We start from the raw sequence: 22,462 nt of genomic DNA, 5'->3' as shown, positions 1-22,462 counted from the left end.
GAGAGAATGTCAGAAAGCAGCATGAGAAGACAAATGCATAGTCAATGTGAAAACTGACAGAATCATGTCAGCTTCTGGGCACTGAGCAGAGGATGAGGTTTTTGTGAATGTGACAGTGCTCTGCCCTTGATTATAACCACATCTTTCCCCACCCCCTAGAGAAGCGGAGAAAGAAATTCTATAGCAGATTTCTCTCACATGTTGACCAAAAGTGATACATCCTAGCTTCGGCTTGATTCTTTGGGCCTCAACTGTTCAGGAGTTGTTTTACTTAGATGAGTGATAAAAGAACCTGAACAGTCTATGAGGAAGAATTCAAAAAACACCACTAAAAGGATCAAAAGCAGAAGTCTTCATTGAAGTTGGAGGACGTGGAGGGAAGAAAGCAGAAGAAGCACAGAGAAGTTTAAGCTGATGAAAAGTACAGACTAAATAAGCTGAAAATATAGGGGGTAAGGGTATCTAGTTAAATATTTTTAGAGCATTACATGTTGTACTCATCCCTACTGGATTGCTCTCCCTAAAAGTCTTTCTTTTTTGAAGACGGGAGTGGAGGTGGTGGAGTGCAGGGTACAGAGGTCAGGCCCAACCCAGCCGTGCTCAGAGCTTACTCCTGGCTCTGGGCTCAGGGATCATTCCTAGTGGTGCTTTGGAACCATCTGTGGTTGTGTGCAAAACAAGTACCTATCCACTTTATTACTTCTCTGCCCACTCTCCCTAAATTCTGAATATCGGATCTGCAATTTTTATTTATCTCACAAACTCCATCACTATCCTCACCAGTGCAGCTAACTTGTGGATACACAAGTTAGCTGCACTCAGATTACCTCAGTGGCTTGACCATTAGACTGTGCAAGTTAAAGTCAGGATCTTCACTCAAGCCTCGGGAAGATGTTTGTCTTCTTACTGCTACAATTTCTATTGTGAAAATTGAGCCCAAGAAACAGAAATTGCCCAATAGGGCTTTTTTGGATGTTGATTTTAAGTAAGCAAAGATGGCAGTTGAGAATCAGTTTTAACCTCCTATTAAGGATGTGCAGTTCCTCCCCCCGCCCCTGCTTTCTGTTTTCTTTTTGTCTTTGAATGAAAATCCATGGCTCAACTCACTGTATATTACTTCCATTGTTTAGTTTACCACGGATTGCAATACAAATATATAAAATCTACATCATCAGTCCTGAACACACATTTTGTCATGGACACTGGAAGATTTAATGTTTAAATACAAAGTGGAATAACTCTCAGAACTTCAAGGATAGAAAATGGCTGTGTACATCATTCCAGGCTCTTCATAGCCTGCAGCTCCATCGGACTAACACACTTTAGTAAAGATGTGGAAGGAAAAATGATGGACCAGATATTCAAGTCATCATTATTTGGAAGTTTGGAAGTTAGGAGGAGGAAAGCAAGTCAGAAATCACCACATGTCTGACAGGAATAGTCTCACCTATTCCTGATAATGCCCAGTGTGTTTCTATGGAATTCCTATGTGTCAAGTAAGGTTACTAATTCTTATTGCCAAGTCCTTTTCCCTTCAGATTGATGCCAGCGCTGCAATCTGTGTTAATTAACCCACATTCAAGTGTGAGCCACTGGCAGTATGCAGCAACATCAACATGTTAAAAATGAAAGCTTCTTACAGAATTTTACTATTGAATGAATGAGCATATATTTATCTAGTCTACAATGGCCAATGTCACACCGTTAGATGAATCAAGGTCCTCAATCTCAGTACAATGATATTTCCTCAATTTCAGGCCAATCAACCATCAATCATAAGATGAAATTCTATTCATTCTCAGTTCTAGAAATCATTTCAGCATCTGCTCTCACCTTATTCAGTAAATCTTTTGGCTTGTAGGCCTTTGCAGTAAGAAGATTTCAAGTGAATATACAGTGAAAGCTTCTGCTGTCCATCCATCCATCCTCTCCTTTTTAGAGGTCCTCTGGTATGTGTCTCTTATGGTATAAATCATTCAGTTCTTTTCACTACCTCTCAGTACTCTCTTTTCCTTTTTGCCTTTTCTGTGGGTGTACCCCAAGATTCCACTGTCCACTCTGCTCTTCAATCAATGAATAACCTGTGACAGGTTTCCACAACTGTAGCACTGGTTATGATCTACATTCATGTCTCCTAGAGTTCCAAAATATTTTTATACTCCTATCTTGTAGATCTAAAATGTTATCCACCTGTATTTTACTCAAATTCCTAAGAGTATCATCCTTTTCTCTTTCGTACATGCTCAAAACAGATCCTCTAATGCCCAGTGTGTTTCTATGGAATGATTCCTCTACCTTTATCTAATTCCTCTAATGATTCCTCTACCTTTATCTAATCCAAATAATGAAATATACACTTTGTGCTTCTTTTACATGTATTTTTCTTTTGCTTCCTACACAACTACCATAAACTAGATTTTCATTAGCTTTTCAACCAGTCTCCCCAGCTCCAATGAATTTTTAAATATCTACTTTATTGTGTTAATCTGTTCAGAAAGATTCTTACTTTTCTTAGTAAGAACTTTGTTCTCTCATTAGGTGCATCTACATGCCATTTCCAAGTGTACTTTTTCAATACTACAATTGTGCACAGTAAAACATAGAGCTAGTGTACATGTCCTCCTAATCTCTATCCATTAAAATTCTGACTGCTTTTGGTGGTGGTTGAAGTTCAATCTCCCCAAGGAACTTTTCTGCTAGCTACTATCTATAAGCCATTATTCTTGGTGCTCAGTTGCCTATCACTTCATATGTTAACCTTCTAAACGTACTAGTTTTCTTGATATGGCTATAGGACCACATCTTATATGTCTTTCATGCTTCTGAGACTATCTCCAAAGCTTGATTATTGTTATGTTTTGTTTGGGGGCCACACCCAGAAGTGTTCATGGCTTATTCCCAGTTCTGTATTTAAAGATCACTTCTGACAGTGCTCAGGGGACCATATGCAATGCAAGTGACCAAATTGGGGACAGTCACATCCTAGGCAAGTGCCTATACCCCTGTGTTTTCAAAAGCTTTATTTTGAAAACTGACTCACAATAGTTAAAAGAACATATTAATAAAGTAAAAAATACTGACTTTTGATTCTGGCTTTGCTCCTTTCTAGCTGGCTATACTTAGGCAAATAACTGAACCTCAATAAATAGTCATATCTGTAAAATAAGTGATAGCACCATTTAAAAATAATTTATATATATTAGTTTTCTGGTTTACACTTTGCAATGCTCAGGGGTTACTCTTGACTCTGTGCTCAGGAATTACACCTGGTGAGCTCAGAGGAATATATGGGATGCTGGCGATCAAACTCAGGTTGGCGGGATGCAAAGCAAATGCCCTACCCACTGTACTAATGCTCCGGCCTCAGTAGCACTGTGTTTTATAAAACTACTGCAAAGTTTAACATTTCACGGCATGTTTCAAACCAATAATCTCTATACTGAATAAAAAAAAAATTACAATTTCTAGGCTAAATTATAGAATAAAAGAGGCAAGTTTTAACTTTCAAGCTGTGCCCCAATGCCATGATTTGGCATAGAAAACTCTGAGTGAGAGCAGTTTCATTCCACAGATATAACAATCTACAATGACTACTAGCAATTACCATTTTAGTAATTCAGCCAAAGTACAGCTCAAGATTCTTTGGGAAGGCTTGATAAGATTCCAGAAAGTCAAGCCAATAAATAAAGATTTTGTAAGATAAAATGGCTGGAGCCTGCCCACAGCTGGAACTCAATGACCAGTGACCATGGGTGGCTTTTGAACTAGATAATTACCAACTCTGATCAGTGACTTTAAAAGAACACCATGAAAATGTTGCATCGAGTACATTAAAAAACCATGAACTAGCTATTTGTTGGCTACATGGGATTCCCCTCCTCCCCCTTTAGAATGAAACAGTCTTTCTTTGTGCAGTAGATCACAATTTTTCCCTAGGTTAAGTCATACTCTATTTTGAAAATCAGATAGTACGCCTCTGCTGAGGTTCCGGAACTTTCCAGCAGGAGTATCTATGATCTTTCAGGAGAGCCTGTACATAGTCTAGTACGTCAATACCTTTGTCTCCTTTGCCTTGACTGGGGCCACCCACAGTAATGAGCAGTCACAGGCCAGGACTCTCTGAGCCACCAACCAAACTACCTCGCATGATCCCAGTCTCATTGCTTCTGCACCCTCAATAGGGAAATTGCATGGATCTTACCGCAGATGTTAGACGAGCAAGAATTTCATCACTGCTTTCTTCTGGGTCTTCCATTTTTTGATTAGACCTTTGGAAAACAGAACAAATAAAGCTTCAGCTTTGGCTGTTCAAAATTTTTTACTGAATTATGTGGAACAAAGGGCAAATAATGACACTGAGATTAGTACATAAGTGAAACTCTACCATACTGATCAGTGATGCCAGAGAAACAGAATTATTTTGAAGCCCACTGTTCCTTCAAAAATCAATTAGCGAGAACTTCTTTGTACAGATTCAATCCTGAGGATTAAATATTGTTCTCCAAATGGAGTCCCAGAATAATCCTGACATACTGGATTTACAAATATGGGCATGCCCACAGCCTAAGTAGATATGAACAAAGGTGATTAAATACCGAAGCTCCCTCTAAGTCTAAATGAAATTTAAAAAATTTGAAAACATCAAAAAGAAACTTCCCTATGGATCTTTTTTTTTTTTTTTTGCTTTTTGGGTCACACCCAGCGATGCTCAGGGGTTACTCCTGGCTCTGCACTCAGGAATTACTCCTGGCGGTGCTTGGGGGACCATATGGGATGCCGGGGATCGAACCCGGGTCGGCCGCGTGCAAGGCAAACGCCCTACCCGCTGTGCTATCGCTCCGGCCCCTCCCTATGGATCTTAATTCCACCAAAATTGATTTGCTATGGGGGAGGGGGTGGAAGGGAGTGGTGGAAGGGATACTAGGAACATTGGTGGTGGAGAATGGGCACTGGTGGAGGGATGGGTGCTCAATCACTATATGACTGAGATGTAAGCACAAAAGTTTGTAGGTCTGTAACTGTACCTCATGGTGATTCATTTAAAAAAAAGATAATAGAAAGGAAAAAGTTGATTTGCTATGATATGGTCTATTGTTGGTCTACTACAAAGAGAGCAAAAAAAAAGGTGGGGGAGGGGGGCTTGGGAAGAGTCTTCCAAGCAGTTGCTCATAAAGCCAGGGGTCCCTTCTGGATATTGCTAGCCAATTGGGCTGTTGATTCAATAAAGGGCCTGAGGGTAAGTGCGGCTCAGACCCTAGAGTGCCAGAGATTACTCAAGCTATTCTGACAATGCTTGAGGCCTCCTGAACTCTGTCCAGGGATTCCCAGGGAACCAACTGTGTCACAGACTATACTGGGGTCAGCTGCATGCAGGGCAAGTGCTTTAACACCGGTACATTGCTCCAGCCTTAGAAATGATTATTTAAACAATAGTATTCATGTATATGTATTTTTTGAGTTGTGGTACCACAGATAGCAGGGATATTGGGTTCAAATAGCAGAGCTTCTAGGATCGAATATAAGGGACAATGGGGATATGAACTCATGACCATATGCTCGCAAAGTGGCAAGGTGTACTTAAGTCCTCCGAGTCCTGTGATAACAAATGTTTGCAATGCAATAACAGAAACATCACTTCACTTATCATAAAGTAACAATGATTAGCAGGGAAGCCAGGAAAATCATGTATTTGTTGAATAACTAAAAAGACATCTAGCACACCATGTAGTATAAGATTCATTTGTTTCTTTAGGAAAAACACCTTCATTATGCAATTCCTGAAAAAATTCAGACAAGTATGTACACTAACATGTGAAAGGATCTAGTTCTTAAGCTATATCTTACAAACCACCTGCCTTGGACAAAGGAAAAAGAATCTGGATGATGCGAATTGAATATATATAATTGTCTTCCAGATCTATTTCCACAAGTAATTCCTTTCAATCCCTTCTGTGGACTTGGAGGGATGGGCGGTAATTGACCTGCAGAGCGGAGTTATCAGCTTGGCGGTCCCATGATTGATTTCAATCTCAGTAACTGCAGAGGGCCAGATGGAGTGCTAGCCTTGTGGGGGGTACAAGAGCTAAGACGCAGCTCTTTAAGAAGAGAAAATCTGGTCTGATCAATTCGAGCATCAGCTCCCTGCTTCTAGAAACGTTATTAAACATTTTTTACAGAAAAAAAAAAAGACAAAGTCTCACCCTGTCAATTGGAGCGATGAATTACAAACTGTTACCTTTGCTAGAACTGCATGATATGGCTATGAAATAAAGCCTATGCAGCCAAATAACTCCGTGTACAACAAGGAGCTCCAAGTTCCCAATGTTGGTTTGCAATCTGCCTGATAAACAGCAGAAACAAGTTACCCTGTTCCTCCCAAGCAAAGTGCCTTGAGAGTGAGTATTGTAAACAATAAACTCTGTATTGAAAGAATCCACTGACAAGGTTTCCAGAGCCATGAAGCTATGCTGAGGAGAGATTTATGACCCTTTCCAGCCTAAGCCAGCACATGAGAGGTGTCTGATGAAGCTGAAGAGGCAGAACAAACCTGACAGGAAATTAAGAGCCAAAGACAGTGGCTGAAAGAGCAGCTGATGAGGCCGGGCTCCTCTGGAAAGGTGCTGCCTCACGCCCCCCAGATCCCAGCAGACATCTAAAAGATCAGTTCACAGGTGTGAGGCATTGCGCACCAGCATGCGTGGTGTCACCACAGGCATGTTTTCCATCGCCTGCTGAAAGGAGCTCAAAATTCCAAGGGAAACTCTGGTGCATGCGGCTGATGATAGCTATTTCATGAGTCATGGCTGAGCCGTGGCTGGTTTTGTGACGAATAATTTGGTCCGTGTTCAGAAGCAAAACTATCTTTCATCATTCTCCCAGAACAAAACACACCATGGCCAGGGCGTTTTCCAAAGCAATGTGTGTAAGGGAGATGGAGCTCTGCTCGCTCGGCAGCGGCCCCACAGCCTGTCTCCTGCCTTTATTGCCTCAATCATTATGATTTACACCCAGGACGCCTTAAAATCTCTCCAGCCCTGGAATCTCCCCTGAGCTAACATTATTTTTCCATCTGACTTTCAGTGACTCTAAGCGGCAACTGCAAAGACGTGATTTTCGCCCTTATGAGGATCTTACATGGAACACCTCTTCCTCTCTCCCTCATTGCTTCTATAGAGTGTCTCTCCATACAGCCTCATCTCGAGGCCATTCTGTATCCCCCCTGCCTCTCCTCCATTAGACACCAGTTCCCCACCATTGCCCTCCACAAGTTCTGCTTTCTTTGGGTCCTTCCTGGGCAAGTCTTGCCAACTGCCCAGGGCCTCATCTAACCAGATAACTTTAGCGGCCTTATTCCAGATTCTCCTCTTGTGCCCAGTCTTCTAGATACCCCCATCATCCTTCTAAAACCTAGATCTCACCCTGAAATTCCCCAGACTTTAAGTCTTTAGGGATGACCCCACTGCCTGCAGGGAGATCAGAAGTCAGAAGTGTGGACTAGGAGACAGTACAGAGGGTAGGACACGGATCTGGGTTCAATCCCTGGAAGCACATGGTCCTAGAATCACTGCCAGGGGATGTCCTGAATGTCCCAGGGCACTGTAGAGTGGTTTTTGGTGGTCCCTGACCCAGAGCCCAAGAAGCTCTATATCTTCAGGATTTTGCATTAAATCATCAGCCTCACCAGCCAAGTCTCTCTAGGAGTGGTCCCCAGGGACCTCAGAACACTGCTGAGAGCCGCTCCCCACTGCCGGCCCCAAATTCTCAGAAATGCTTTTCCTTTCCTGATTATGGGCCCCGGCAGGAACCAGTATCTCACCTGGTATAAAGAAAGGACATGGGATCCGCACAGGTGGGGTCAGGCAAGAAGCTTGAAAAGCAAAGGAAGCGAGAACTTCCATACTCACTTTCCTTCCTTCACCCCTGCCGCCACCATTCACCAAACATCCTCCTGAGTTCTCTGCTTGGAGACCCAGAAAAGTTAGAGTCTCCTTCACTGGCAAATGTGTTTTTGCAAAGTGAACTCAATTGATTATTTTGTGTATTTTATGTATACACTTCAGCAATACCCAGTGATGACAAAACTCCCATGCATCCTATCAAGAGAGACAAACAGATGGAGCAGGAGAGTAAAGAGGAGGCTCCAACATTTGTGCTTGCATGCAATCCTGTAAGCCACAGAGGGGATGGAGCTGCTCAGAGAATGAAAGGAGAAAAGCAGCTCGCAGTGCCTTTGTCAGGCCCGAGAGGGAGGCAACCCCGGGTCAGAATCATCAGGTACCAGCAGCAACATGTAACATGCTAGAGAGAAGAGAAAGGGAATGACTCCAGGAGGAATATCTGTAACGGAGGGTCTGCAGGAGCTCTAGTCCCATGGCACACACACCCCATTCTCCAGGTTTCTGCTTCCCAAGATCCCAAGTCTAATGCAGAAACTTCCCCGGAGAAGCTGCCCATTCCTAGTGCTACAAAAGGTGTCTCTGGGTTTGGTAGTTCTGCACAATACAAGTGGTGAGTGCCTTTGTGAGAAATTATAAAAGCCTTGGTCCCAACTAGACACCTTCCCATTCTACCCAACTCCCATACCAAATCAAGGCAACAAACAAACACCCTGTCCTAGGGGTTGTTGTACAGCACATAGAAGTAGGACACTTGCCTCGCAAGGGGCTGACTGTGGTTCACTTTCTAGCACTGCATTATAGTCCCCTGAGCCCTATCAGGAGTGATTACTGAGCACAGAGCCAGGAATTCATCCTGCAAATCCCCTTCTACCCACATTCCCTCCCCACTGCGCCATCCTGAAATCTGACCATCTACCTTCTGGTTCTAGCTGCTATGTAACCACTTCTCAGTATCTCCATAGCCAGCACTATAGTTCCTGCCATATACTCTCTTCCCAGGACCAGGAGCCAGAGCGGACTTGTCAACACATAGGTTAGTATGTGAGTCTCCTCTGCTCAAAGTCCTCAAATGCCTCCCTGTCACCCTCAGTACGAAGCCAATGTCTATAGAGCCCTGAGACCTGCACCCTACAGGCAGCTTTCTCCTCCCCTCTCTTCACTCTGCTCCAGGCAAACACCCTGCTCTTCCTTACTGTGTGTGCCTTGGTCTGCACTGTCTGTTCCCTCCACAGAGGACCCTTCCTCAGAACTGTTCCAGGCTGCTTTCCCCACTGCCCATCCTTCATTTTTCTGCCAACTTCTTGGAGAGGTTCTTTCTAACCCACATCCTTCATTTCCCACTCTGTTTATCTTCATAAAGTTTTCCACCTTTAGCCAATATAAGCTTGCTTATAAAACTGTCTTTTTCTGCTAGGCTACAAGCTGTGTAAGAGTAAAGATTTCTGTCTTATTTGGTCATTGTTATATTCCCAGTAATTAAAACACATGCTAGACCCTGAAATACCACTGTCATTGTATCACTGTCATTCCCATTGCTCCAGTAACGTCTTCATTGTGAGCCTTGCTGTTACTGCTTTTGGCATATCAAATACGCCATGGGTAGCTTGCCAGCTTTACCGTGCGTGCGAGATACTCTTGATAGCTTGCTGGGCTCTCCAAGAGGGGCAGAGGAATCGAACCCAGGTCGGCCCCATGCAAGGCAAACACCCTACCCACTGTGCTATTGCTCCAGCCCACCCTAAAATATATTCAGGAAATATTTGTTAAGAAATCAACGAAGCATCTTAAACTTCAAGAAAATTTCTACAATGAATCAATATCCCAGGATGCCTCTCACTGCACACGCACGCGTGCGCGCACACACACACACACACACACACACACACACACACACACACAATATTAGTCTTTTAACTGAAGGACCTTGCTAATGCTCAAGAATCATTCCCTTTTGCTGTTGTAGCCCCTTCATCACTCTTCCAGATTTCTCCTACAGCTTCTTCCTTTCAGTGACCTTTTGCCACTGAAATTTAACAAAAATAACTTTCTTACAACAATTATCAAAGAGCTGGTAATTTGAAAAAGATCTTAAGCAACTGCAACACAATGATCACCCCCACACCCCCACACTTCCCCCCCACACACACACATACACACACTCTTCACTTTCCCTAATAATTAGCTCAGACTTGGTGAGAATTTCCAACTGAGATGGTTTGACAATACTTGCACAATTCATCATGCAACATAAAGAAAAAGGAGCAGGAAGTTCCCCACCTGGGGCACTCTCCCAGCAAATTCAGCTCAGAGAAGGTGGAACAGTCATGTGGTGTTAAATTTCAATAACAAGTCTTCAGACACAGAACTCTGGAACCATGATCTGAGCAATGGAAACTTTTTCGCCAGTCAGGTCTAGTATAATCGCTAGCAACTTGAATTTAACTGGTATCCCTGCAGGGGTTCTCAATATTCACTGTTAGCATTCCTTCAAAAGAACTGGTAGAATAGGTCTGAGATTATTCCTTTTTTTTTTTTAAATAAAGCTCACCAAGTGAGATCATCTACACTCTAAATCAGGGTAGGATGAAAACATTTGTGTCTCAAGAGCCAAGAACAACCAATACCATTTTGAAGTTAGAAAAAGCTCTACTTCCTTCCCAGGAGAAGAGGTTGCCTAATTTTCCATGGTGGAAGACTAGGAGCATTTTTCCCCTCAAAAATTTTATTAAATGAAATCACTTTACATTTGCACAGTGATAATACTTTCAGAACTCGCACATTCTATCTATGTCTCAATAATGAATAGGCTGCAAGAGTCACAACCACACTGTTTTCAGAGGAAACTGTGTGAAATGCATCAAGATGTCTTGGAAATCAAGATATTTAAGAGGTGGACATTATCCTAAGTGGCACATGCCAGTTAGCAAAGATGTCATTCATGTCCTTCCAGGCACGTATGGGCAGGCACTGTGCTGAGAATAGCCATACAAATGTTATGGACAGAGCAAATAGGAAATGTGTTCATAACCACCTTTTATTTAACAGAGCCTGTGTATATTTCTTTCAAATCACACAGCACATCAACCTCCACCTTCAGTAGATCCTCCAGATTGAAACCTACCCAAAGTAGAGAACATAGTGTTTTTCACATCAGAACTTGTAAAGTTAAGACATGTTCTTGGGGGAACCCACCACCTTCTGCTATTACCCCTGACACATATATTCCCCCACATTTACACAGCCAAGCTGATGCTGACCGGATCTGGACTGTTTGGTTTGGAAGGCTTGAGGAAACAGATTTTTTTGGACAAACCTCAGATGGCTCCTTCTAGAGGCAGATGAAATTCTAGGGCATGGAATAAACCAGAACCCAAACAAACTCTACAGGAATCTTCCAAACATGGTCCCGTGACACACAGGAGATAGAGAAAAATCCTAACATCCAGCAGGGTTAAAAAAAAAATCTATCTTTAAGAATCCCTGTCAACATAAGTGAGAGTCACTTAGGCTGATCTGTGATTGTCAGAGGTATCCTGGGAGAAGCAATATCTGAAATGTGGTTCTGATAAGTGGCACTGCAAAACCCAGGAAGTGGTGGACTACAAAGAGAAAAAACTAGAGATGAACCCAAGGTCAAAGCAGTTTGCACACTCCCTGCTACTGTTAAGAGTGTGCTGGTTATGAGGCCATGAAATTAGCACATCAGGTAAAGCTCTTATATTGTACCCAGCAGACCTCAGTTTAATCTTCAGCACCACAAAATGGTCCCCCAAGCCCTGCCAGGAGTGGCTCAAGCATCAACCCCTTCTGGCCGCCCACCACCCATCAAAGTGTTTTGGTTTTGTGCTAAGGGTGTTGAAATTTGGGTAGAAACAAAAACTGATGAATAAATACCTAGAAGAAAATATAATTCCTCTGATGATCGAAAGAACTATCTGTTTGCTGAAGGAAAATGGTCAATGGAGAGTGAGAGACCCAGAACATATAAGTAGCAAGACTCTTCGGAGAGGCAGAACTCATAGACCAGAAAGAAGAATGAGTCTTGAGCAGAAGAAAGGGTTAGTGAGGTTATTCCTCCACCTAGCTGAGAAGGAATGAACCAGGGCCACAGACAATGCCTGATTACCTTGTGTGGGTCAACCAATGTCATTCCCTTACTTGATGACTGTCAAACAAGAAAAGCTCTTCAGAGAATGTCTTTTTCCAAGCTTAGATCTCACCCCCACCCCACCCAAGTAATCATTAGCAGCCAAGTGCTAGTCAACACAAAAGAGAATGTTCCTCAAGGAACATGGGCTCAATTTTAACCACATCCAAAATTGACTTAACAGTAAAGAGGTAATTTGTTTGTTTTTAAAAATGTATCACAGCTAACGCCTAATTATTGTTCCATCTATATCCTCCCATAACAAATATATTCTGTATTTACAAGTTGTATAAACATACATATGTTTATTTTGCTTAGCAGAGTAAATCTCTATGGTAGAAAAGAAATGGAATGAGTGAAGAAAATATTGGACTTTTCTTATAATCTCTGATATCATAAAATATAAATACTATTCACGTTTTTCCCAAGGGAATGCAATTTTTTCAGAGCTTCAGACTTCTACTTCTGTTATTAAGGAAATGTTTCAAACAATAATAAATTGTGACTGTGATATGTTTCATTAATGATATGGAACAATTTATTCTTTTAAAATGGAATAAAATGAGTTATTCCTAGTATCTTATATTTTATGTGGAAATTTTGAGGATGGCTTGATATTTAAATTGCTAGATTCTAAATGTTCATTCTACTAGGCCTTAGAGTTCAAATTTTGTTAAAATTCCTATGCCAATCTTGTATTTTGAAGTGCTCTAGTAAAGACAAGCACTTTGCTTACAACTGGACTAAGCCTAGTCAGTAAAACAATGGAAATTTCAGAAGACACAATGCTTCCTTGAGAGAGAGGGAGACAAGTAGCAAACCCTAAGATCAACAGACTTCATAGCATTTTATCATGTTATGATAATAAATGGAAATTTTTCTTTGCCTAAGATTATAATACAAAACTTAGGCTCTGTCTCATCATGCAAGCTCTAATAAGAAAGGTTTGTTTATTCAGTATGACCTCCAAAGGTCATACAATGAGAATCTAATTAGGAAGTGTCTGGAGTACAAAGGACAGCGATGGGACATCGGAAGGGTAACTGGGGCTGAGGTCCCCAGTTAGAAGGTGTAAACCCAGCACTTTTCCAGAAAGCAAGGCCCAGTGAATTTCTCAGGTTGCTTATGTATGCCTGGAAGGAAGGGAAACGCCAAACAGGAGAATAAAGGGCACAGCAGTAGGTGGTGATGGTACTATTTATTATAGTGTGCAGAGGAGAGATAAGAACTCGAGTTCTCACTGTGAAGTCGATATTCAATCCATGTTTTGGATGAGACCACATCTAGAGAGCAGGAAAGAACAGAAATCTGAGGCCAGAGCTCTGGGATAGCCTCTTGATTAGAAGTCAATTGTTTCCCAAGGTAGGTTTCATTGTTATGTAGGTAATATGAGACCAACAAATCAAAAGGCTGCCATTAAACAAAGATAGGTCAGCATGATACGGAAACATGACATCTTAACAATCTATGATCATGGATAGATTTTCCATTTGCATGGTTTCACTTTGGAGGGGGATGAGAGATGGGGGTGGAGGAGAGGCGAGGAGGGGAGCACTGTTGAAACTCAGCCTGTTAGGCTGGGGGTTAATTCAATGCTGCTCAGGTTGTGGTGCTGGGGATACTGCGGCCACCTGGCTGTGCTGGGGGCTCCAGGGCTTCACCCAGAGATGCTCAAGGGACTTTGTGGTGCCAGGAATCAAACTTGGGTGAATGCATGGGCCCTACCCACTTGAGTACCTACTAGCCCCTTAACTTTGGCAAAGCTATACTTTTAAAAGTTTCTCAGGGGGGCTGGAGCAATAGTACAGAATGTAGGACATTTTGTCTTGCATGCAACCCACCTGGGTTCAATTATCAGCATCCTACAAGGTTCCTGTGCACCATGAGGAATAATTCCTAAGCACAGAGCGAGGAGTAACCCATGAGCTTTGCTGGGTGTGGCCAAAAACAAGAACAAAAATATGTTTTTGGCATGTAACTTCACCCACAATTTCTTAGATTTATATTTACACATTTCATAGTTTAGTTTCTTTTTCCTTTTTTGGTGTTAGTCCAAGAAATAGAATTAAATTTTATACATTGACTTTATCCCCTATAACCTCAATAAATTCACTCATTATTTCTAAAAGGATTTTATGGGGGTATATTTTTTTCTGACTTTCTAAGCATATAATTATGTAATCTACAAAGAGATATGGACTGGAGCGATAGAACAGCAGGTAGGGCGTTTGCCTTGCATGCAGATTCCTCCATCCCTCTGAGAGCCCAGCAAGCTACCGAGAGTATCCCGCCCTCATGGCAGAGCCTGGCAAGCTACCCGTGGCATATTCGATATCCCAAGACAGTAACAACAAGTCTCACAATGGAGACATTACTGGTGCCTGCTCGAGCAAATCGTTGAGCAACGGGATGACAGTGATGACAGTGACAGTGTGATATTGGTAGTGTTGAGGAAAAGTGATGAAGATAAAATTATCTTTATCCCCATCTTAGCAAGAAAGCAGTCCTTCATAATTAAGTATGATGAAAACCTTAGGTTTTATGTTAAGTTATATCAAATTAAGGAATTCCCTTTGTTATTCCTAGTTTTCAGATTTTTTTTAATTATGAAAGGTTATCAAATTTTTATAAGTGCTTTCCTGCATCTATGGAGTTATTGCTTTTCAAAACAAAAAAGGTGAATTATACGCTCTTCTTGTTAAACCCATGATGATATTTTATTATATTGCTGGATTCCATTTACTCATATTTGTTATTTTTATTGCATGTATATATTTTTCCTTTATCTGAACCTTGGCATAATAATGCTTGCCTGAGGAGAGCTCTTGAAGAAGATCACAGGGCCAGGCAGAGCTCTTTAAACAAACCTGATGGCCGGTAAATGCCTAGTGAATAATTAAATTATTTTAGTGGAGTGTTGGTTTCAAGTGGTTGTCTTTTCCCTGGTCCTCTGCTCCTTGCCCTTTTTCCTTACCTAATGATTGGGAGGAGGAGTAAATCCAATTACCAAAGAAATTATTTCCTGATTAAAATAATCATGAGGCTAAATTTATGGAATTTAAAGTACCAGTTAAGTGACAATAACAACATCCTCAATAAACTCTTTAGGGATAATATTAACCTGGCTTTGTTGTTAGCCTGACTTTGTTTAACAATATTTTAAAACTGATTTAATATTAATCCTATTTAAGAACTAATATTTTAAGGGTCTGATTTAATTACCCTTCATATTTCCTGTCACTTAACAGAGTTCATCCTGAAAGGTTCTCTTTATTAACTTATTAATTTATTGGGTTTGGGGCCACATCCAGTATGTTCAAGGTTTGCTTCTGGCTTGGTGCAAGGGATTATTCCTGGCTGTGCTTAAGGAATTCATATGGGGTGCTGGGGATCAAAGCAGGGTCAACCATGTGCAGTGTAAGCATCTTACCTGCTGTACTATCTCTCTGGCCTGGTTCACTTTCTAGAACAGTCGACCTCATCTTACTGTATATGAGCATCACCTTTAGTACTTCACAAAAAAAATTCTAATATTCCCCTTTCAGCTCTCCACCCCAATAACTGAATCAGACTCTCGGCCAAGCTTTCTGCCTTTGATACAAAACTGCCACGGAACATGGAAGAAGCTGATCCCTTGGCAAATTATATAACAACCTGCCTTGCCTCCATTCCCTCAACTGTGAAGACCAGAACGATGAGTACATAGACCATCATTGAACATTCTATAACAGAGTAGCCAAGTATCAGGGGAACCCTGATGCCTACCTCTCCTCGAAAGTGCACAACCCCAGCCAGATAGGTTCTGGACATACTCAGGCCCTAAAACTTGGAATCAAACCGACCCTGTCAGCTCTGCTGGACTGCAAGTGTGTTAGTGCAGGTGACAACCGTCTTGGACGGGAATGTCAAGCATAAATGAATACTAAACAATTGCTTGCTTTTAAGCTATTTTGCTGCACAACTACAATCATAATTTAGTGCACCCTTTCATGGTGTATATCTGAGATGCAAGTATTGCTAAATATCGCGTTAGTCCTATAGGTTCCAGATGATTGCAACTTTATGAGACTACCTTTTCAAAGGTAGCAAAAAATCCAATTCCAGACTTGGGGGGAAGTTGGCAGACTTGAGGGGGACGTGGCAAGAGAGAGTTGGATTCCTGCAAGTGTACTTATTATACTGTCATTATGTGTCAAATGCTCAGAACAGCACCTTGTATGTGGTAGGCAAGTGTTGCTATTATTGTTTGGATTATTGTTGTCACTACCAAGGGAACGTGGGTAAAGTGTCCATGCCCGCTGTTCCACATTTTCTCAAGTATGGAGGACTGTTTTACCACAGAACAGATCATGAACCCATACACACTGCACATGACTGAGCAAAAGAAGAACAAAAATTCTGTTACAAATCCAGGTTAAAAAAACAAAACCCACCTGGAATTGATTTATGTCAGTAAACAACATTTTATTTATATCAGTAGCTTCTATGTTCAGATAAGCTACTCTCTTTATTCCATTTGAAGATAATGCTATGCCTTGGCTGCAATGGCTTGGCAGATGCCCTGGTGCCCATGTGAACCTTGGCACCCCACCTCATAATATCTGAATTCCGCTGGCTGTGCCCACTGCTGCAGCTACTTCACATTGCTTTACGCTGCCTCGACATACCAGGCATCGTCCAATTTCCGTTGCTGCACTGTGCCACCTACCTCAAGGGCCCATCTGCTTCTTTATCTATAGCAGAGGTTCCCAAACTCCTTCCCATCCACTTCCCAGAAAAACAAGCGCACACACAATAGGTCACTTAGAGAAAAACACAGAAGCTCCCCTCTTCTCTACGCGTCTGAGTACAGACAGTGTGGATTCGAGATCGGTCATCCTCCCCACAACTCGAATGAACCATGTCCCGGTTAACTGCCCAGAAAGGAGGAGCTGAGCGCTTTACACCAGATGCAGCCTCTTCAGAACCCTCCCAATTCCACTGCAGCACACTGGCAGTTGCCAAAATGCACTAAACGGAAGGCGCAAAGCTTTCTCACAGCCTGCATTACACTGAGGCAGAGTCAGAAGCAGAAGAGGTCTCACTGTCCCGAGGGAATGGAGAGCCTGCCTTTCACTGCTTCTTCAACATTCCTAATTGCTGCAGCCTCCAACCCCCAAAGAAGGTACAGAAAGGTCCATCTGAATGATATGCTTTGGTTTTCAGTTTGAAAAGAGGTGCAGTGACTGTTAGTGTCCCCTCATCCCCAGCCCACCGCCCTGAGATCACCCTGACAAACCATCTTGACAATGTTCTATTCAATTTTGAAAAAACAGTTACCTGGTACAGAATAAAAGTTTTGTTACTTCAGATCAGCCTAGAAATCTGCAGCAGCTCTAGCTAATGCTTCCTGTTTATTCTTTTCTTTAGATGAAATAAAAAAGTTTGCTTCCCTTTGTTCTTTTTTAAAATGCACCTAGGGAGAATGGAGTTGTGTTTTCATTGAGATATTAAGTGGCTTACTCTAGTTATCTTAAAGTGATTTAGAAAAAAGGATGGCAAATTAAAAGGGCCAAATGGAGAGCCATATGGCCTTTTGTCTGGTGAACCAGACTTTAATAGCCATCAAACACTGAGTTTTTTTCAAAGGGCCACAGAACTGGGTTTTCAGCTAGGAACAGATAAGCTGCTATGACGTAAGAAAGCTTTATTTTATGGAATGAACAAGAACGAGAGATTAACCTAGGATGAAGGAAGATGGACACACAAGGATCAAAATGTATAAACAAGGAGAAATGCAAGACTAATATGGACAGTTGCCACTGGGATAGTGTTTCAGCCTCGATAGGACTGGAGCTCCCCCTTGAGGGGTGGGTACAATTGACTAGACAGAAAAGAGTCAGAGAAAAGCTCAGAACACACTGGCATGAGACAAGAATTGACTGTGCATCAAAGCGGAATGTGTTTGGATATTTAGAACTGAAAACAAGAGACCCAGACACCAAACTTCAACACCAAACTTTATAAATTTTGGTTGTTGGTACCTGTCAGGGTGGCAGCCTGGGGGTGGGGGGCTAGGAGCTGGGGGGAGGGAGCCTGGGTGCTCCGGTGGAAGGAAGAAGATACTGGTGGGGGGACCGGTGCTGTCTAAAGTCCAAATATGAATAACTTATAAACCATAGTGCTTTAATAACTTTTTAAATTATTTTTTTAAAAAAGAGAGACAAAGAAATCTTGCTCAATTTACATCGAACTGACCTATCACTTTTCTCTGGAAACTTCTGACTTGCATTAAAAGCACTGTCCACTACAAGAAAATGTTTTAAATTTAGGCTGGTTGAAAGATGAATTATTTCAGAAGTTTTGCTTTGTCATTGTGAAGACTTCCATGAACAATGGTTGAGGTAATAAATGCATAGCCTTTTCAGAGTGAATCCTTTCTGTTTCTGTGTTTGTGCGTATCCACTGGTACTTGGGGGACCATACAATGCCAAGGACTGAACCCAGGCCACCCGCTTGCTAAGCAGGCACTTCAGCCGGTTGAGAGATCTCTCCAGCCCAATCTAACAATTTTTATATAGTTTCTGCTTATTGCATCTCAGAGGGAAAGCTAGATTGACCCCCGGAACTCTGAGGAATATTTAGCAGGTATTAAAAGCATGGGTTTTAGAGACAGATACAGATTCACACTCTCACACCCCATTCACTGCTGTGCCATGTTACCTCACCTCTGCCTCAGTTTCCTTGCTTCTAAAATAAGGGTAATAGTAGTACTACTAAGGAACTCATCTGAAGATGAAATAGTAGACAAAAGGACATTTAGCATAGTTCCTGATATACAATGTGTCGTCTACAACCAAATCTTTTAATAAAGCATTTCACTAATATTCTGATATTTCTTTTCAAGTAGTCAGGGTTTTTATGTTTGTTTGTTTTTTGTTTGGGAGGGGGGTAAGCTCTGGCAGTGCTCAGGCAAAGTGCTGGTACTACACTCAAGAATCATTCCTGGTGGGCTCAGGAGACCATTTGGGGTACCAGAGAGTGAACCCTGGTCTGCTGTGTGCAAAGGCAAGCACCTTATCTTCTGTACTATCTCTCTGGCCCCTTCTAAAAGCCAGTATCCACTGTCATTTTAAAAAAAAACTCATTTTGCTTTTTGGGTCACACCTGGTGATGCACAGGGGTTACTCCTGGCTCTGCACTCAGGAGTTACTCCTGGCGGTGCTCGGGGGACCATATGGGATGCTGGGAATAGAACCCGGGTTGGCCGAGTGCAAGGCAAACGCTCTACCTGCTGCACTATTACTCTAGCCACCCCCCATTTGTCATTTTAAAGCAAAATAGAGTAACTTATCATTGTTATGTTTGTAGGTACTGCATCAGGAGCTTCATTTCTTATCTATGAGTTACATTAGTGCTGGGAATCTTACAGAACTCAGTCACAGTATGGGAACATATTCTGACAACTGAATGTGTAAAAACTAACAACTGAAATCTGAATCTGCCATTCCTTGTGCTGAAATAAACCTTTCCTTAATGCTATGGATTAACAAAGGCACGTCAGAATTGCCATAGCATGACTCAAGTTCTGTTCCCAGACGTTCTGATGAATTAATTTTAATTCATTTTAATCATATGGTGATTCAGTATCTTCATGTGATAATGATTCACGTATTTTAATTTGCCAAATGTTGCTTCTAGATTATTTTCAGAAATTTCTCTTGAGCTCTTTCTTAGGGGAGTCACGACTTGGATGGTGGATACGATATGAGTTATGATTTTATCCAATTTCAGCCCAACCAAGTCTACTCCAAATTTACACCCTCTACTTATAGAGCAGAATTAAATTAGAAGCAGCTGGTGAGACACAGACTTCTGGGATCTGCATCTTAATGTGTCCATTTATTAGTGGGAGTTAATTTTCAACAATTGGTTTTTGTCTTCCTGAACGTGAATCTGAGAAATGGGAATAGAGTAACTGCCTTTTTATGGGTGAAGGTGATCTTCAAGAGCAGAAGACAGTCCTGAGCTGCACTAAATATTCTCCAAGTGAGGATAATCAAGCAACAAAACAAAAGATCAACTACTTACAGTTCACAGATGCCAGGTCTAGCAGGGATGAGAGGCACAAGTTGCAGTAAGAGTTTGACACCATTCTGCCATTCCTCTTCTCGCTCAAATTCACAGTACAAATAGCTGCATTCATCGGATGAAAACTGATAGAAAACATAGGTGTCTTGAAAGTATAAGTGCTGGTCCACTGAGGGAAACAAAAGAGATGGGTGTCAGCTTTTGAAAGTGCATTATTTAGAAAATCAAAAACCTAATAGTGAGTTGAAAATCTCATCAATTATTAGGGAGAAGCCTAGGCTAGGACTATAACGATACACTCTCAGCCCATTCATGTTCACATTCCCATTGAATTAAAAAAGGATTTACTGACCAATCTGTTTTTATTACTTGAAGCTTTTCCCAGTATATTCACATTTATTTTATAATTTGTCTGCATTGAGGATAGATGAAATCAATAGCCTTTCAAAGAAAATGGAGGGAAAAAAATGTAGTGGTCTGAAGCAAGATAATGCATCTCATTAATTTTGTGGTGCATGCACAGATATATGATGTCAAGTGGTTTTGTGTCAGTAGTTTTCAACCAGAAGCAAATGTGCCCCCCACCCCCTGCCCCTGGGGGGGGCACATTTGCCAATATCTGTAGACATTTCTGGTAATAACAACTACGGGGTACTAGTGGCATTCGAGGAGTGTATGGGGATGCTGGAAAAAATTGTATAGAACACAGGATAGATCTACAAATGAATCACCCAGCCACAGATATCAATACTGCCAATAGGGACTGCTGTCCTAAAGAAATCAAGAACTGGAGACTTTAAGACAAAACAGTTTGCTAATGAAAATCCAGACAAGCAAATAAATAACATTATTCAAGGGTAGTTAGAAAATTTGCTAAATAAAGAGTATCAGGTGCAAGGTTTCATTGACTCCCTAAGTTCATACCCACAACCCATCAGTACCACTCTCTCACACTTGGAGTCTGAGTTTCTGCATCTCATTATGCTCTCTGACCCTCAATATTTATGAAATATAGAAAAGAAGGCCTTTGGGGGTGGGGGAGCACTCCTGCATTCAGGAGCACATGCTCTTCACGGCCAGAGCAACCCCAGTTCAACTTCTGGAACCACATGACCCTTTGAGCACTGTCAGGGTAAGGCGCAGGAGGAAACCACACACTCTCCCACCAGCACTGCTGAGGTGATCCTGGGGGTCTGCATCCTCCGGCCTGAGCATTCAAGCAGTTGGCCCAACAGATCAAGCATCACTGGGAACTCCCACTCCCCCCCTTGCCTGAGACCTTCTTGGGAGGTCTCATCTCCACCCTCTCCTGCTCCCCCTCCCAAAACAAAAAAGAAAAGAGACCTTTATGGTAACCCACCAAGCACCTGAGTGGCCCAACAAAATAAAATACAGATGGCATGGCTTAACTTCTAATCCTTCAATTCCCTCCCAGCTAAAAACAGAGCCATCCACCATCTATTTTAGCTTCTAGTTAATATCTATTTTCTGTTCTTCTTAAACAGCTCATTTTCACAGGTCATGTCTCTAACTGTTCATGATTACTTAGCCAATTAAAATGGCATACACATTCTACTCATAAAATCAGCTTCTGATTATTCCAAGTACTGCGCAATAAATCACCTATTTACAGCATCTTCAGATGTCCGCTCTTTAAAAAAAAAAAAAAAAAACTAGTACAGGGATCCAGCAGATCCAGGTGTGCACCCATCCCAGGTTTTGTCTTAGCACCACACAGTCCCCCAAGCACCACCAGATGTGGCTGTGGCTGTCCCCTGGGCAACACCACATTCTTGGGCCTATGAACCAAACCACTGGACCAGATAGGCGGCCAAGAATCACAGGACATGGTCCCAGCTCCCTTGAGCACTTCTTGGACACATCTTCCACCTCGAACAAAGGATTAAAAAATCTTTTGTTTTCTTAATTTTGAGTTGTATTTTGAGTAAAGAAGGGAGGGAATAAGGGAATGACTCTTACAGGCACTTATTTAAGAGTTAGCAAGTACCTTATTGATTTTCTAAAATGTGTGAGAGAAATACTGAAAGATACATTGTCACTTATTTATAAAATAAGAGAGAATTCAGATGTTTGCCTGAAATATTTATTTCCACCCAGATGACAATATCCTTCAAAAAAGCAAGTGCATGTAGTCTGGTAGCTTGGTAAAATAATGAATCTGTGCCTTCAAGCATACAGCACTCACCTGATGACATGATCCCCATATCCAGAAGGAGCTGCCACACTCCAATGGCCATAGATCTGCACTGGACAAATGGACAATGTTCTAGAAGCCAGTCCACCAGTTCACACCCAACGCAGCTTCTCCTGGACAGAGGTTAAACCG

General features: G+C 41.8%; 1 protein-coding gene across 1 annotated transcript in view; it reads right to left on the bottom strand.

Moving 5' to 3' along the window:
• The window catches only part of RAPGEF5 (Rap guanine nucleotide exchange factor 5), a 259,477-nt gene that overhangs the window by 177,118 nt on the left and 59,897 nt on the right, over window positions 1-22,462 (bottom strand). The window contains exons 4-6 of the mRNA XM_055124161.1: window positions 22,322-22,443; window positions 20,116-20,284; window positions 4,202-4,268 (exon numbers count right to left, since the gene is read on the bottom strand). Of these exons, the coding sequence (XP_054980136.1) occupies window positions 4,202-4,268; window positions 20,116-20,284; window positions 22,322-22,443 (358 nt within the window). The remainder of the gene's footprint in view (window positions 1-4,201; window positions 4,269-20,115; window positions 20,285-22,321; window positions 22,444-22,462) is intronic.

This window comes from Sorex araneus, chromosome 1, assembly GCF_027595985.1.
Source record: "Sorex araneus isolate mSorAra2 chromosome 1, mSorAra2.pri, whole genome shotgun sequence".
Taxonomy (NCBI): Eukaryota; Metazoa; Chordata; class Mammalia; order Eulipotyphla; family Soricidae; genus Sorex; species Sorex araneus.
Note: the sequence above shows the minus strand (reverse complement) of the source record. Positions and strands in the feature narration are given on the sequence as shown.